We start from the raw sequence: 18848 nt of genomic DNA, 5'->3' as shown, positions 1-18848 counted from the left end.
GTTATACTCACAGACACCATTCAAACAGTTTTAGAAACTTTAGTGTTTTCTATCCAAATCTACTAATTATATGCATATTCTCGTTTCTGGGCAAGAGTAGTAACCAGTTTAAATCGGGTACGTTTTTTTATCCGGCCATGCAAATACTGCCCCCTAGCCCCAACAGGTTAATACTGCTAAGTAGTTTGTCTAGTCAAATGATTCAGTCCTTCAAAAGCCTTGTCTTATTTGCCTTTAGTCAGTTCCTAGGCTACCCCAGGGAAGGAGCAGTGGTTCTGTAGTCAAACTAGTCGTTTAACAACATTGTTTCCTTTGTTGGGACATGTCGGAGGGTTTGTCTGAAGATTATTGATGCTCTGTTCTAATGCTCACTCACAGCACCACACACCCGACATTGCCTAAATGCCCTCAGCTCACAGCTTGGCTAATAACAAGGCATAAGCCTAGGGCCAGGCAGCCAAGTACTTCAAGTCTTCCATTAGCCTAGCCTGTTCAGTCGTATATATTTCAATTGGCATGTAGAATCCATTCTTTCAGTCATATATTTTTTCTTCATTTTCTATGATACTCATAACCTGCAAGAATGTTAAGCCTAGTTAGTTTTCCACTTTCCAATATTTTCCACTCAGTTGTTGACCAATGTTTACGTGTGACACTTTAAGCAAGTGTAATCGTCCTCTCTAACTGTCAGTTGTTCCCATACACATTAGCCTACACACTGTCTCAAAGCTTCTCAAATTCTCCTGCTGCAAGACTACAGATGTAATTTCAGTTGCCTGTTAATCGACGTGTTGTTTGTAGCCTATGTCTAAAGGCAGTCTTGGGTTTCATTTATTCAATAGGTCAACATCTGCATTTGCCCTAGAACCAGTGGACTTGCCTCAGAAGGGCCAGAGTTATGAATTATCCCCGTTTACACAAAAGATGAGTCCAAAGCTCCATCTCGTGATCACACAGTCATTCATTAGAAAATAACCTTTTTTTTTGTTTGTTTTATCTTTTCTAGGAAATGCAGTTTGCTCCCAGCACAACGAGAACGTTTACGTATCGGGGTTTTCTAATGGTAAGTTGATTTAGCCTAGATCACATGATTTATGATTATCTCTGAGCTTGTAGGCAGTAGGCATTAACTTACAACTCAGCCTTTGTTTTTGTCTGCAAAGAACCAAACACTACAATTGTTGCCCACAGCAGACTTTCAGAATAGCCTTTTTGCATGAACAGAACAGAACAACCAGAGTTTGACTGCAGATTGAAGGAAAAGCTGCCAACAAGTCAAGTGCTCAGCATATGTGGGAATTCCTTCAAGACTTGGAAAAGCATTCCTCGTGAAGCTGGTTGAGAGAATGCCAAGAGTGTGCAAAGCGCTCAAGGCAAAGGGTGGCTACTTTGAAGAATCTAAAATATATTTTGATTTAACACTTTTTTTGGTTACTTTATGATTCTATATGTGTTATTTCATAGTTTTGATGTGTTCACTATTATTATATTATGTAGAAAATAGTAAAAATAAAGAAAAACCCTTGAGTAGGTGTGTCCAAACTTTTGACTTGTACTGTATAGGCCCTCAGGAGCAAACTGTTTTTTCACTCTCTATAAATAAGAACATTGTGGCCTACTTTCCTGATTCCATAGTGACATTTTGGTCTTGACAAACTCACAACGGGTGATGGTAGTCCACAGTATGGCTAATCTATATTCTATTGGCTACATGACTTGCAGGCTATTTGATGCAGACATAAGAATAACATTTCCATTGTACAAAATGACATTCACTTACTAGCTCGAGGAAGTTTTGCCCTGGCTTGGAAACATCTCTTGCAATAATTTTTTGAAATTATGATAAAACTTAAAAGTTAGGACTTTTTTTTCGTAGCCCAACAAAATTATATTACCCAACAAAAAATGTAACAGTGATCATAAATTGTATTTCCATAGCTGCACGCATCAATATCTATTTGGAATAGGGAAATTATTTTGATGGTGAAAAGATTTTTTTGCCCTGTCAGAAGCTCTCTGGCAGTTGAAGCATCTAGCCTAATGAAAAACGAGGTTAATACATTTTTTGAATAAATCATTTATTTTAGCTTATACAGTGCCTTTCAAAAGTATTCACACCCCTTTATTTTTTCAACATTATGTTGTTACAGCCTGAATTTAAAATGAATTAAATTAAATTGAGATTTTGTGTCACACAATACCCTGTAACATCAAAGTCGAATTTTGTTTCTAGAAATTACAAAAAAAAATTACAACTGAAATGTTTTGAGTCCAAGTATTCAACCTCTTTTGTTATGGCAAGCTTAAGTTCAGGATTATAACTATGCTTAACAAATCACAGAAGTTGCAAACTCATTCTGTGTTCAATAATATGTGGTTAATATGATTTTTGAATTACTATCCATCACACTACCCCACACATACAATTATCTATAAGGTCCCTCAATCGAGTAGTGAATTTCAAGCACAGGTTCAACCACAAAGACCAGGGAGGTTTTTCAATACCTCGCAAAGAAGGACACCGATTGGTAGATGTGTAACAACAAAAAAAGCAAACACTGATTATCCTTTTGTGCATGGTGAAGTTATGAAATAGGCTTTGGATGACATATCAATACATCCAGTCACTACAAAGAAGCATGCGTCCTTCTTAACTCAGTTGCCGGAGTGGAAGGAAACTGCTCAGGGATTTCACCATGAGGCCAATGGTGATTTCAACACTTACAGAGTTCGGGCTCCCGAGTGGCGCAGCGGTCTAAGGCAGTGCCGCCATTGTAAATAAGAATTTGTTCTTAACTGACTTGACTAGTTAAATAAAGGTTTAATTTAAATAAAATCTCATTTAAAAAAAATGGTTGTGATATGAGAGAACTGAGGATGGATCAACAACATTGTTGTTACGACGCATACCAACCTAAATGACAGTGTGAAAAGGAAGCCTGTACAGAATACAAAATATTCCAAAACCTGCATCATGTTTGCAAAAAGGCACTAAGTAATACTGCAAAGAAATTAACTTTCTGTCCTTAAAGATTTGGGGCAAATCCAACACAACACATCACTGAGTACCACTTCATAATTTCAAGCATAGTGGTGGCTGCATCATGTTATGGGTATGCTTGTCATCGGCAAGGACTAGGGAGTCCTTGAAAGACACGGAATACAGCAAAGCACAGGCATAATCCTCGAGGAATACCTGGTTGTCTTTCCAACAGACACTGGGAGATGAATGCACCTTTCAGCAGTACAATAACCTAAAACACATGGCCAAATATACACTGAACATCTGCATCCCCTTTTTGCTCTCAGAACAGCCTCATTTCGCCGAAGCATGGACTCTACAAGGTGTCGAAAGCGGTCCACAGGGATGGTGGCCCATGTTGACTCCAATGCTTCCCAAAGTTGTGTCAAGTTGGCTCGATCTCCTTTGGGTGGTGGACCATTCTTGATACACATGGAAAACTGCTGAGTGTGAAAAATCCAGCAATGTTGCAGTTCTTGACACACTCAAACCGGTGCGCCTGGCACCTACTACCGTACCCTGTTCAAAGGCTCTCTGCTTCCATACGGCAAGCGGTACCGGTGCATCAAGTTGACACAACAGTAGCTAAGATGGGAAGAAGTCTGTCCATAATAAAGCGTTGCTCTACCTTGTTAACAGCACTATCAACAAGGCAGGTCCTACAGGCCCTGGTTTTGTTGCATCTGAACTACTGTTCAGTAGTGTGGTCAGGTGCCACAAAGAGGGACTTGGGAAAGTTACAGTTGGCTGAGAACAGGGCAGCACGGCTGGCCCTTAAAAGTACACGGAGAGCTAACAATAATGACATGCATGTCAATCTTCGTAAGAGGTACAGAGCTGTCTGTTTAAAATACTAGCTCACAGCTCGGACACCCATGCATACCCCACAAGACATGCCACCAGAGGTCTCTTCACGGTCCCCAAGTCCAGAACAGACTATGGGAGGTGCACACTACTACATAGAGCCATGACTACATGGAACTCTATTCCACATCAGGTAACTGATGAAAGCAGTAGAATCAGATTTAAAAAGCAGGTAAAAATACACCTTATGGAACAGCGGGGACTGTGAAGTAACACACACATGATAACATACGCACTATACACACACATGGATTTTGTGTTGTGGAGTATGCGCCTGAGGGCACACACTTAGTGTGTTGTGAATTCTGTAATGTTTTTAAATGTGTATAACTGCCTTAATTCTGCCGGACCCCAAAAAGAGTAGCTCTGCCTTTACATGAGCTAATGGGGATCCATAGTAAATACAAATACAAATCACTCGGAGTTCCAATGTGGCAATTGTTTGCTTGCCGAGGATTATAGGATTGAAGTGGCTTCCTTGATCAAGGAATTTGCCAGCCTACGTAAGAAACTGGGGGAAACGCAGATTGGAATGTTTACCTTTTCTACGCCGGTAGCTGGACGGTGTTCGCACTTGTTGGATGCATCTCTGCCTTGCCGTTTGTTGTTGTCCGACTGGCCGGTGTTGCCCAGAGTTCGCTCTCCAGGGGAGCCATCTTCTTCCTCTCCTCCCCTATCTGATAGTGGAGTCGAAGGAGCACAGCAAGAGGAGCATGCAAATCCAATGATGGTCGCATGTTACGAGCCATGGAAGCTGAAGACAGCGGCCTGCCGCAAAGCAGGCTACACTCCCTACGACAGGCCCGGTCAGATACAAACAACTAATAGTTTCGCCGCCCTGGAGCCTGATCTTCCTGCACCTTCATTACTGGTGGTACCTGTGTCTCTCGGCCGCCGTGCCTACTCATTCCCCAACGATTTCAATGTCGGCGTCGGCAACCTTCCGTCCCTGCTCTGGATCGAGCGGGCCTGCACCAGGCACCGGGAGCAACTGACTCAAGTTATCCTGCGTCTCGCCCATCCTTAAAGGATTCGCCGAATCCTGTGAAGCGTTGGAGTGGGCGAATTTCCTCGTCCTTCTCGCCAGCTGTGATTTTGGCAGCTCCATGATAAGAAATGTGACTGTTTTTGCACCAGAAACAATGTCTTCTCCCGAAGATCGAGTAAATGACATTACTAAGCTGCTCCCGAATGTACTACGTCAGGACATGGACATCGATTCTATCGTAGTCCTTGTGGGTTTTAATGACATTATGAAGTCAGCTCTGAACAGTTGAAACTGGATTTTAAAGAGCTGACTGATTCTCTGCTAGACAATAATAAAATACCCATCATATCTGGCCCTGTGCCCTCTTTGAATCGTGTCATTGAATGCTTTAGCCGGATTCTTTCTCTTCACAACTGGCTATGTGATTATTGCAGCTCAATGGGTGTAACTTTTGTTGACAATTTCAATACCTTTTTGGTAAACAAAACACGTTTTATAAGGAGGATGGATAATAGATCATACCTTTTGATACAGTGGTAGCAATACATTTTACATTTTAGTAATTTAGCAGATGCTCTTATCCAGAGCCACTTACAGGAGTGAGTTCATGCATTTTCTCGTACTGGTCCCCCGTGGGAATCAAACGCCAAGCTCTACCAACTGAGCCACATGGTTATAGCATCAACAGAAAAGACAGAAATCCCAATAGTGGTGGTGTTGCTGTTTATATTCAGAACTACATTCCTGTAAAGCTCAGAGGATCTCATGTTAAATTATGTTGGAAGTAATATGGCTACAGGTTCATCTGCCTCACCTGAAGCCCATTCTTGTGGGAAGCTGCCATAGACCACCAAGTGCTAACAGTCAGTATCTGGATAACGTGTGAAGTGCTTGATAAATGTATGTAATATCAACAGAGAGGTATGTTTTCTGTGTGATTTGTAATAATGACTGGCTTTCATCAAGCTGCCCACTCAAGAAAAGCTTCAAACTGTAACTAGTGCCTGCAACCTGGTTCAGGTTGTCAGTCAACCTACCAGGGTATTAACAAACAGCATAGGAATGAAATCATCAACGTGTATTAATCACATCTTTACTAATGCTACAGACATTTGCTTGACAGCTGTATCCAAATCCTTTGGATGTAGTGATCACAATGTAGTAATAATATCTAGGAAAACCAAAGTCACACGAGGTCATACAATAAGTTTTGTAGTGATTCCTATGTTGATATAAACAATATTTGTATGCCTGTGGTGTGTAATGAGGAGCTACCACACGCTGCACTTGACACATTTTTGAAATTGCTTATTCCAGTTACTAATAAGCATGCACCCATTTAAGAAAATGACTGTAAAAACTGTTAAATCCTGGTGGATTGATGAAGAATATAAAAATTGTATGGTTGAGAGAGCTGAGGCAAATAAGTCTGCCTGCACAACTGATTGGCAATGTACTGCAAATTGAGAAATCGTGACTAAACTAAATAAGAAGAAGAAATTATACTATGAAACAAAGATGAATAATAGTAAAAAACTCTTGGCTTTGTACAATTTGGCTCAGAACAGGGCAGCACATCTAGGCCTTGAATCTACACAGAGAGCTAAAATTAATAATATGCATGTCAATCTCTCCTGGCTCAAAGTGGAGGAGAAATTGACATCACTACTTGTTTTTGTAAGAAGTGTTGACATGCTGAATGCATCGAGCTGTCTGTTTAAACTACTAGCACACAGCTCAGACACCCAATTCCACATCAGGTAACAGATGCAAGCATTAGAATCAGATTTATTTATTTTTTACGATAAAAATACACCTTATGGAACAGCGTGGACTGTGAAGAGAACATCTGTAATTTTAGTCCCATTCAAATCTGCCATGTCAGTCATTTTTACTTGGCAGGAAGGTTATTATCCCAGCCCTAAAAACCTACAGTTTTTCAGCAAACTCCCAGATCTTCAGATAATAATTATCCTGTGCGAATCGTCACGCCTCTGTTTTGAGGGATATTACAAAGTTGAACAGGTGCTGCACCCAGTTTGGGTAAGAACATCTGGACAATTTGATACATAAAACAAAGTACTATGCATATAGCCTTCAGATTAACTGTTTTGTCATATATCAACTTTCCTAGTGCGATACTTCTCTTTTAAAAGATGAAGTGGACGATATTGTGCCAATGAATTGCAAAATTGCCGTACACGTCAGGTAATTAAATGTTTGGATAGGTTACAGTTCATGGTTCTTGATGATATACATTATTGTATGTAGGCTAATATTAGGCTATCCTTAGATATTTGAAATATCTTCACGCCAGGAAGAGCCCACTTTGAATGAGGAAAAAAAAGAATTGCAGCGGCAGTTTTGTAAAACCAATTCCGTCCGAATCGTCCACTGAAAAAATGGACATGCTGGGGTAATAATTACATAACTGACATTCTATAGTAGTATTAGTCCCATGCGAATAGGGCTTAAATCATGGAAAGGAAAGAGCAGGTGTTCCTAATGTTTTGTACATTCAGTGTAGAAAATCTATGGCAAGACTTGAAAATGGCTGTCTAGCAATTATCAACAACCAACTTGACTTGCAGAACAAAAAAATTAAATAATGGGCAAATATTGTACAATCCAGGTGTGAAAATATCTTAGGTGTTTCTAACATTACTTATCTACTAATCAAGATATATTTGTTTTTTCTGTGTTTTCTGTAGATTGTTGACCGAAAATGAAATACATTTTATACCCACTTTTTAACACAACAAAATTTGGAGGAAGTCAAGGGGTGTGAATACTTTCTGAAGGTCCTCAGATTTTATTATATTTTGCCATAGTCTTTTCCGACCATCCAACAAAGGGTGATAGAAAATCAGTAGCTTACAACAACCTAGCATGATGGACAATGTTTATTGACAGGTGGAATCATGCCCAATTAGGTTGCAAGGTAAAAATGGTAGGCGGGATCTGGTCAGCCCAGTATTGTCCAATGAGGTTGCATGGTGGATCCAAGCACATCTGTTTAATTTACTCTCTTTGTGCACAGTGCAGGGTTCGAGAACAGTGACGTGATACACATACAGTTGAAGTCGGAAGTTTACATACACCTTAGCCAAATAGGTTTTTCACAATTCCTTAATCCAAGTAAAAATTCCCTGTCTTAGGTCAGTTAGGATCATCACTTTATTTTAAGAATGTGAAATGTCAGAATAATAGTAGAGAGAGTGATTTATTTCAGCTTTTATTTCATTCATCACATTCCCAGTGGGTCAGAAGTTTACATACACTCAATTAGTATTTGGTAGCATTGCCTTTACATTGTTTAACTTGGGTCAAATGTGTGTGTGTGTGTCCAGCATGTGGAGATGTGGCAGAGCAGATCAGGGCGTCCAGTGGAGTGATCACCAGCCCTGGCTGGCCCTTCCAGTACCCCTCCAGGATCAACTGCAGCTGGAACATCAGGGCTAACCCTGGGGAAATCATCACCATCAGGTACAGCTCTGCACCATCTCCTCTCCACAATGTATACCACTTTGAAACATCTCTTCCTCTCCTCCATTCCTCATCTCCTCCCTCAGTATCTCCCTCCCTCAGTCTGTACCCTCCTCAGCCTAGCTGGATGCATGCATTGCCCATGCGATAAGAGGGCCTGATTAATGCAGGGGCTGATTCCTCCTGGCCCAAGCCTGTAGGGGGCACTTGAGGTGGGAAAAATGCAGAGTTTCTTTTTTTTTTTTTTACTGCAACTGTCAACTACAGAAGCCTGCACTCAATAAGTGTTAATCAGCAGATGGGGAAGAGAGGAGGTAGGGGGCCCTATATGGGGGTTGGGTAACTGGGGGCCCTAAGCAAGGCAAAACACTTTAGTCAACCCACTCAACCCGCCCCTACCATCCATTCTATTAGCCAACGTGCAGTCACTGGATAATAAACTGGATGAGGTCATTTCGAGACTGTACTACCAACGGGACATTAAAAACGGTAGTATCTTATGTTTCACCGAGTCCTGGCTAATCGACGACACAGATAATATACAGTTGCCTGGGTTTTCCGTGCATCGGCAGGACAGAACAGCTACGTCCGGTAAGACAAGGGGGGGGGGGGGGTGTCTTTGTCAATAACAGCTGGTGCGCAATGTCTAATATTAATGTAATCTTGAGGTATTGCTCACCTGAGGTAGAGTACCTTATGATCAGCTGTAGACCACACTATCTACCAAGAGAGTTTTCATCTATATTTTTCGTAGCCGTTTATTTACCACACAACAAATGACGCTGGCACTAAGACCACACTCAACGAGCTGTATAAGGCCATAAGCAAAAAAGAAAATCCTCATCCAGAAGCGGCCCACCTAGAGGCCAGGGACATTTATGCAGGCAAACTTAACTTAAATCAGTTTTACCACATTTCTACCAGCATGTCACATGTGCAACCAGAGGGGGAAAAAACTCTAGACCACCTTTACTTCACACACAGAGATGCGTAGAAAGCTGTCCCTCGCCCTCCATTTGGAAAATCTGACCATAATTCTATCCTCCTGCTTACAAGCAAAAATTAAAGCAGGAAGTACCAGTGACTCGCTTAATACGGAAGTGGTCAGATGACGTGGATGCTACGCTACAGGACTGTTTTGTTAACACAGACTGGAATATGTTCTGTGATTCATCCAATGGCATTGAGGAGTTTACCACCTCAGTCACCGGATTCATCAATACAGTTGTGGCCAAAAATATTGGCACCCTTGCACTTTTTTCAAGTAACTCACTAATTGTATTTGGTCTCCACAATTCTTTATTTCACTGTTAATATTACAGAACCTTTATTTTTGATTCAGAATGTAATATATCCATTTAAATCAGAAAATAAACAGAAATGGCATTGACAAAATTATTGACACCCTAGACTGCAATCAAGCGCTTCCTATAACCATCAATGAGCTTCCTGCACCTCTGTACAGTCAGTTTGGCCCACTCCTCTTGTGCAAACTGCTCCAGTTCTACCAGATTAGAAGGGTGCCTTCTCCTAACTGCTGTTTTCAGATCTCTCTACAAGTTTTCAATGGGATTTAGATCTGGACTCATTGATGACCACTTCAGAACAGTCCAACGTTTTGTCTTGAATCATTCCTGGGTGCTTTTTGAAGTGTGTTTGGGGTCATTGTCCTGCTGGAAGAACCATGACCTGGGTCTGACATTGCGCTCCAAAATACCTTGGTATTCACCTGACTTCATGATGCCATGCACACGTTCCAGGCACAACCCCAAAACATCACTCAACCTCCATGTTTGACTGTAGGGAAGGTGTTATTTTCTTTGAAAGCTTCATTATGTTTTCCGTAAACATAGAGATGGTGTGCTTTACCAAAAACCTCTAATTTGGTCTCATCTGTCCACAGAAAATTCTCCCAGAAGGATTTTGGCATGTTCAGATGTGTTTTGGCAATTGCAGTCGGGCTTTCTTATGTCTTTCTCTCAGCAGTGGGTCCTCCTGGGTCTCCTACCATATAATTTAGTAAATTATTCTGATTTTTTTGTTTTGTTCAACTGCACACCGAAGACATGCATATATGGATACCAAAATATGTTTTAATTTCAACAGTTTTCTGGAAGAAATGGTGCATTATTTGAAAAAATTACAAGGGTGCCAATATCTTTGTCCGCGACTGGTCGTGCATCGATGACGTCATCCCCACAGTGACCATAGGTATATATATCCTAACCAGAAGCCATGGATTACAGGCAACATCCGCACCCAGCTAAAGCTGCCGATTTCAAGGACTTGGGACACTAATCCAGACGCTTATAAGAAATCCTGCTATTCCCTCAGACGAACCATCAAACAGGCAAAGCATCAATACATGACTAAGATTGAATCTTACTACACTGGCTCTGTCGCTCGTCGGATGTGCCAGGGCTTGCAAACTATTATGGACTACAAAGGGAAACCCAGCCGCGACCTGCTCAGTGACGTGAGCTGACCCAACTGGCTAAATAACTTTTATGCTCGCTTCGAGGCAAGCAATGCTTTTTCAGTTCTGCCCACAAATGTTCTATAGGATTGAGGTCAGGGGTCCAATACCTTGACTTTGTTGCGCTTAAGCCATTTTGCCACAACTTTGGAAGTATGCTTGGGGTCATTATCCATTTGGAAGACCCATTTGTGACCAAGCTTTAACTTCCTGACTGATGTCTTGAGATGTTGCTTCAATATATCCACGTAATTTCCCGCCTCATGATGCCATCTATTTTGTGAAGTGCACCAGTCCCTCCTGCAGCAAAGCACCCCCACAACATGATGCTGCCACCCCCGTGCTTCACGGTTGGGATGGTGTTCTTCGGCTTGCAAGCCTCCACCTTTTTCCTCCAAACATAACGATGGTCATTATGGCCGAACAGTTCTATTTTTGTTTCATCAGACCAGAGGACATTTCTCCAAAAAGTACATTCTTTAAAACCATGTGCAGTTGCAAACCGTAGTCTGGCTTTTTTATGGCGGTTTTGGAGCAGTGGCTTCTTCCTTGCTGAGCGGCCTTTCAGGTTATGTCGATATAGGACTTGTTTTACTGTGAATATAGATACTTTTTTACCTGTTTCCTCCAGCATCATCACAAGGTCCTTTGCTGTTGTTCTGGGATTGATTTGCACTTTTCGCAAAGTACGTTCATCTCTAGGAGACAGAATGCGTCTCCTTCCTGAGCGGTATGACAGCTGCATGGTCCCATGGTGTTTATACTTGCGTACTATTGTTTGTACAGATGAACGTGGTACCTTCAGGCGTTTGGAAATTGCTCCTAAGGATAAATCAGACTTGTGGAGGTCTGAGGTCTTGGCTGATTTCATTTGATTTTTCCATGATGTCAAGTAAAGAGGCTCTGAGTTTGAAGGTAAGCCTTGAAATATATCCACAGGTGCACCTCCAATTGACTCAAATTATGTCAATCAGAAGCTTCTAAAGCCATGACATAATTTTCTGCAATTTTCCAAGCTGTTTAAAGGCACAGTCGACTTAGTGTATGTAAACCTCTGACCCACTGGAATTGTGATACAGTGAAATAATCTGTCTGTCTAAACAATTGTTGGAAAACTTTGTGTCATGCACAAAGTAGATGTCCTAACCTACTAGCCAAAACGATTGTTTGTTAACCTCTCTAGGGTAGGTGGCACCAAATCGTCCCACCTACGCAACAGCCAGTCTAATCCCGTGGCGCGATATTCAAATACCTTAAAAATGCAATTACTTCAATTTCTCAAACATATAACTATTTTACACCATTTTAAAGACAAGACTCTCCTTTATCTAACCACACTGTCCGATTTCAAAAAGGCTTTACAACGAAAGCAAAACATTAGATTATGTCAGCAGAGTACCCAGCCAGAAATAATCAGACACCCATTTTTCAAGCTAGCATATAATGTCACATAAACCCAAACCACAGCTAAATGCAGCACTAACCTTTGATGATCTTCATCAGATGACAACCCTAGGACATTAGGTTATACAATACATGCATGTTTTGTTCAATCAAGTTCATATTTATATCAAAAACCAGCTTTTTACATTAGCATGTGACGTTCAGAACTAGCATACCCCCCCGCAAACTTCCGGGGAATTTACTAACAATTTACTAAATTACTCACGATAAACGTTCACAAAAAGCATAACAATTATTTTAAGAATTATAGATACAGAACTCCTCTATGCACTCGATATGTCCGATTTTAAAATAGCTTTTTGGTGAAAGCACATTTTGCAATATTCTAAGTACATAGCCCAGCCATCACGGGCTAGCTATTTAGACACCCAGCAAGTTTAGCCTTCACCAAAATCAGATTTACTATAACAAAAATGTTATTACCTTTGCTGTTCTTCGTCAGAATGCACTCCCAGGACTTCTACTTCAATAACAAATGTTGGTTTGGTCCCAAATAATCCATCGTTATATCCAAACAGCGGCGTTTTGTTCGTGCGTTCTAGACACTATCCGAAATGGTAAATCAGGGTTACGAGCATGGCGCATTTCGTGACAAAAAAATTCTAAATATTCCATTACCGTACTTCGAAGCATGTCAACCGCTGTTTAAAATCAATTTTTATGCAATTTATCTCGTAAAAAAGCGATAATATTCCGACCGGGAATCTGCGTTTCGGTAAATAGAGGGAAAAAAAGAAGACGGGGGCGACCAGTGCACGCGCCTAAGCCCACTGTCCCCTGATCGGCCACTTGACAAAGGCGATAATGTGTTTCAGCCTGGGGCTGGAATGACGACATTAAGCTTTTTCCCGGGCTCTGAGAGCCGTGGGAAGTGTCACGTTACCGCAGAGATCCTTTGTTATGGAAAGAGATGTCAAAGAAAGCCAATAAATGGTCAGACAGGCCACTTCCTGTAAAGGAATCTCTCAGGTTTTTGCCTGCCATATGAGTTCTGTTATACTCACAGACACCATTCAAACAGTTTTATAAACTTTAGGGTGTTTTCTATCCATATCTAATACGTATATGCATATTCTAGTTACTGGGTAGGAGTAGTAACCAGATTAAATCGGGTACGTTTTTTATCCGGCGGTGTAAATACTGCCCCCTAGCCCTAAGAGGTTAAGGACAGACCGCCTCACCAATATCCAATGGTAGAGCGTGGCGCGAAATACAAATACCTCAAAAATGCTATAACTTCAATTTCTCAAACATATGACTATTTTACACCATTTTAAAGACAAGACTCTCGTTAATCTAACCACATTGTCCGATTTCAAAAAGGCTTTACAGCGAAAGCAAAACATTAGATTATGTCAGGAGAGTACCCTGCCAAAAATAATCACACAGCCATTTTCAAAGCAAGCATATATGTCACAAAAACCAAAACCACAGCTAAATGCAGCACTAACCTTTGATGATCTTCATCAGATGACACTCCTAGGACATTGTTATACAATACATGCATGTTTTGTTCAATCAAGTTCATATTTATATCAAAAACCAGCTTTTTACATTAGCATGTGATGTTCAGAACTAACATACCCACCGCAAAGATCCGGTGAATTTACTAAATTACTCATGATAAACGTTCACAAAATACATAACAATTATTTTAAGAATTATAGATACAGAACTCCTTTATGCAATCGCGGTGTCAGATTTTAAAATAGCTTTTCGGCGAAAGCTCATTTTGTAATATTCTGAGTAGATAGCCCGGCCATCACGGCTAGCTATTTTGACACCCACCAAGTTTGGGACAACCTAAACTCAGAATTACTATTAGAAAAATTGGATTACCTTTGCTGTTCTTCGTCAGAATGCACTCCCAGCACTTCTACTTCAACAATAAATGCTGTTTTGGTTCCAAATAATCCATAGTTATATTGAAATAGCTCTGTTTTGTTTGTGCGTTCAGGTCACTATCCGAAGGGTGACGCGCGAGCGCATTTCGTGACAAAAAAATTAAAAATATTCCATTACCGTACTTCGAAGCATGTCAAACGCTGTTTAAAATCAATTTTTTTGCAATTTTTCTCGTAAAATAGCAATAATATTCCAACCGGGCGACATTGTATTCATTCAAAGGCTGAAAGAAAAAAATTGAGTAGTCTTGTGACCGCGCATCTCCAGTGTCACTGTCCCCAGGCTGACCACTCACAAATTCTCCTGTTCTTCGCCCAGAGACAGCAGACACCCCATTCCACTTTCTGGCGCCTTCTGAGAGCCAATGGAAGCCTTAGAAAATGTCACATATTTTTGATAGAGATGCAACAGAAGGAGAACAAAGTGTCAGACAGGGCACTTCCTGTATGGAATCTTCTCAGGTTTTGGCCTGCCATATGAGTTTGGTTATACTCACAGACACCGTTCAAACAGTTTTAGAAACTTTTGTGTTTTCTATCCAAATCTACTAATTATATGCATATTCTAGTTTCTGGGCAGGAGTAGTAACCAGATTAAATCGGGTATGTTTTTTGTCCGGCTGTGAAAATACTGCCCCCTATCCCAAACAGGTTAACAAGAATTTTGTGGAGTGGTTGAAAAACAAGTTTTAATGACTCCAACTTAAGTGTATGTAAACGTCCGACTTCAACTGTATGTACAGTCACTGTGGGGACAACAACATCGATGCACTTATTGATGAAGCCAGTGACTGTTGTGGTGTACTCCTCAATGGTATCGGAAGAGTCCTGGAACATATTCCAGTCTGTGCTAGCAAAACAGTCCTGTAGCTTAGTATCTGCGTCACCTGACCACTTCCGTATTGAGCGAGTCACTGATACTTCCTGCTTTAGTATTTGCTTGTAAGCAGGAATCAGGACGATAGCGTTATGGTCAGATTTGCCAAATGGAGGGCGAGGGAGATCTTTGTACGTATCTTTGTGTGTGTGACGTAAAGGTTGTCTAGAGTTTTTTTCCCTCTGGTTGCACATGTTACATGCTGGTATAAATGAGATCAAACGGATTTAAATTTCCCTGCGTTGAAGTCCCTGGCCAAAAGGAACGCCGCCTATGGATGAGCACCGACCAGAGTGCTGACAGCAACTTGCCTTTTCTTTTTGGCAGTGCTGTGTCCATGGTTACCAGCACAGAAATAGACCCTGTTTAGTGGTTAAGAACAAACAGAAAATGCAATCTATCAATGACCATTAATGGGCAACAGGGCTTGCATGCAAAAACAACACTTGATAAATTCACTAAATTAGCGAATGTGTTAGTAGTGTTTATACGCAAGTCGTGGTTCTACACATTAGTAATGTAAGTGGTTTTACTCTCTTTATTTTTTTTAATAAAAGCAGTTCAGTATTGGTTATGTCTCATCCAATGTATTCTAACCCTGGAGGAAAGTCAACTAGTCATATCAGGGAAATACATTGATTATCTTTATTGTTGGGAAACTTCTTTCAACTGTTTGCTTTTTTCCAGCATGTACCCTATGAAAGTCGCTCATATCGAGGACATCCAATTTACAGACTTCGACGAGATATGTGGTTTTCTTACCTACTTCAGATGAATGCACTTATTGTAGTTCGCTCTGGATAAGAGTGTCTATAAAGCTAGAATCCTTAATTAGTGAAACTGCCATGTCCTTTTGGGATATTTCAACAAGTTACTGCAAACAACGAACACTCGAACATCAATGCACGCGCATTAGAACAGCAGAATATGTACTGCACATTTTATTTTACCACGCTGCTAGACACTCCTCTCCATTGTTTCATCAACAAAACAATAACAAAGACGCTGGGGCGAACAGTGGTGCTGTTTCCCAAAATGCGGATTCGATCTTTAACATACTAAATTGTGAAATGTACAGTACATGAATGGTTTTTACTGTCGGGAAACCTCTTTTAACCCTTTGCCATTTCTCCCCCCAGTTTCCAGGACTTTGAGATCCAGAGCTCTCACCGTTGCGGCCTGGACTGGATCTCCATTAGCACCTACAAGAACCTGGACAGCTACCGGGCATGTGGCTCATCCATCCCAGCCCCTTACATTTCCTCCCAGGACCACGTGTGGATCAAGTTCCACTCGGACGACATCATGACCGGCAAGGGCTTCAGGCTGTCTTATATAACAGGTAGCACCGCTCGCAGAGTCATGCTATTTATATCTGTAGCAAGGGCTACTGTACAGTCAGATCAGAGATGACATGTGGACAGATGTCTACTGGTGGTGAGGATGTTACTACCCCCAAGAGAAAAGAGAGAAAGCAGCTTTTATTTTTTTTGTCCTCTTTCTATGCTTTTCTCTCTGTTGTCTCCAAGCATTGGATTTTCAAACGTGTAAAAAGACAGAGGATCAGAGGCTCACGGATTGTGTACGTCGATAAATGAACATATAAAGAAATTGATTCTGCTGATATAATGTTGATCAACTTGATCAGCTTGATCAATAGGCACTATCATTGTACATCATTTAACTAAATGATCCCACAATTTTTGCTTGATTGTCACTAATGGTAAAACATTTTTAAATGGTCACAAAGTGCATTAACCTCTATGGGCTAGGTGGGACGCTAGCGTGCCACCCGTGGTGCACTCCATCAACAGCAGGTGCATTTCAAGAGCGGCAAATTTGAATCCAAATAAATGTCAAAATTCACATTTTTCAAACATACAACTATTTTACACCCTTTGAAAGATAAACATCTCCTTAATCTAACCACGTTTTACGATTTCAAAAAGGTTTTACGGCGAAAGCATAAATTTAGAGTATGTTAGGACAGTACATTTACAAGAGTTGTGTGTAATGTTTTGTCAATTCAAAGACAGGGTAACCAAAACCATAAAACCAGCTAAAATGATGCACTAACCTTTTACAATCTCCATCAGATGACACTCCTAGGACATTATGTTAGACAATGCATGCATTTTTAGTTCTATCAAGTTCATATTTATATCCAAAAACAGCGTTTTACTATGGCATTGATGTTGAGGAAATCGTTTCCCTCCAATAACCGGCAGTCAAGTCAGCGTCACAAATTAAATAATTAAAATTAGAAAACATTGGTAAAATATTATATTGTCATTTAAAGAATTATAGATGTACATCTCTTGAACGCAATCAACTTGCCAGATTTAAAAATAACCTTACTGGGAAATCACACTTTGCAATAATCTGAGCACTGCGCCCAGAAAAATACGCGTTGCGATACAGACTAGACGTCATGTTGGGGAGATCTAAAATCGAAAATACTATGTAAATAATCCATTACCTTTGATTCTCTTCATCAGATATCACTTCCAGGTATCACAGGTCCATAACGAATGTAGTTTTGTTCAAAAAAGCTCATCATTTATGTCCAAAAATCTCCGTCTTGTTAGCACATGATCTAAGCCAGCCGGACTTCTCGTCATGAACGAGGGGAATAAATATATTTACGTTCGTTCAAACATGTCAAACGTTGTATAGCATAAATCATTAGGGCCTTTTTTAACCAGAACATGAATAATATTCAAGGTGGACGAATGCATACTCTTTTATAACCTATTGGAACGAGGGTACCCAACATGAACTCGCGCGCCAGGTGTCTAATGGGACATCATCGTTCCATGGCTCTTGTTCGGTCAGATCTCCCTCCAGAAGACTCAAAACACTTTGTAAAGGCTGGTGACATCTAGTGGAAGCAATAGGAAGTGCCAAAATATTCCTCAGCCCCTGTGTTTTTCAATGGGATAGGTTTAAAGGTAATACAACACATCAGGTATCCACTTCCTGTCAGAAAATGTCTCAGGGTTTTGCCTGCCAAATGAGTTCTGTTATACTCACAGACACCATTCAAACAGTTTTAGAAACTTTAGAGTGTTTTCTATCCATATATAATAAGTATATGCATATTCTAGTTACTGGGTAGGATTAGTAACCAGATTAAATCGGGTACATTTTTTTTATCCAGACGTGCAAATGCTGCCCCCTAGCCCTATCAGGTTAAATGGTGGCATTTCCCCTAGGGCTGTTGCGGTGACCGTATTACCGCCACACCGGCGGTCACGAGTCATGAAGGCAGTCAAATTACACGTGACCATTTAGTCACGGTAATTAGGCTTCTCCCAGCTCTGATGCTGCTGCTGGTCATATAGTAGCCTACCAAACTTGCTAACTGCCTGGTACTCAGCACTTTATTGGCCCTCTATTTACTCTGACATCAATGCAAATGCAATCGAAAATCTAATCAAACACTTCATTAGAGCCCATGAGCTCATGTTGCGCAACATTTCTATACGCTATGCAATTGCGTGAGAAAACAGAGTGATGGCCTCTATTAAAAAGAGGAGGATCCCATCACCTTTCTATAGACTAGGCCTACTATATTTATTTCTCAACTTTCCTAATATTAAGCACATTATTTATCTTTACAACAGGAGTATAGCCTACCTGGCTGGCATGAAAATAAACCACAGGGAAAAGCGTTCTCCATTCACTATTTAAGTGCATGTATTTTTTCCCGCTGACCCTGTTTCGATACAGGTGCATGATAATGGTCCATTCTTAATCCAAAACAA

At 40.7% G+C, this 18848-nt stretch overlaps 1 protein-coding gene across 1 annotated transcript in view; it reads left to right on the top strand.

Moving 5' to 3' along the window:
• LOC106588220 (low density lipoprotein receptor-related protein 12) overlaps positions 1–18848 on the top strand; it is a 39675-nt gene that overhangs the window by 10268 nt on the left and 10559 nt on the right. Inside the window, exons 2-4 of the mRNA XM_014176997.3 lie at positions 1007–1063; positions 8225–8360; positions 16221–16423. Coding sequence (XP_014032472.1) covers positions 1007–1063; positions 8225–8360; positions 16221–16423 — 396 coding nt within the window. The remainder of the gene's footprint in view (positions 1–1006; positions 1064–8224; positions 8361–16220; positions 16424–18848) is intronic.

The sequence above is a fragment of the Salmo salar genome, chromosome 27 (genome assembly GCF_965601325.2).
Source record: "Salmo salar chromosome 27, fSalSal1, whole genome shotgun sequence".
In the NCBI taxonomy this organism is placed as follows: domain Eukaryota; kingdom Metazoa; phylum Chordata; class Actinopteri; order Salmoniformes; family Salmonidae; genus Salmo; species Salmo salar.
This window is presented reverse-complemented; position numbering and strand designations above follow the sequence as displayed.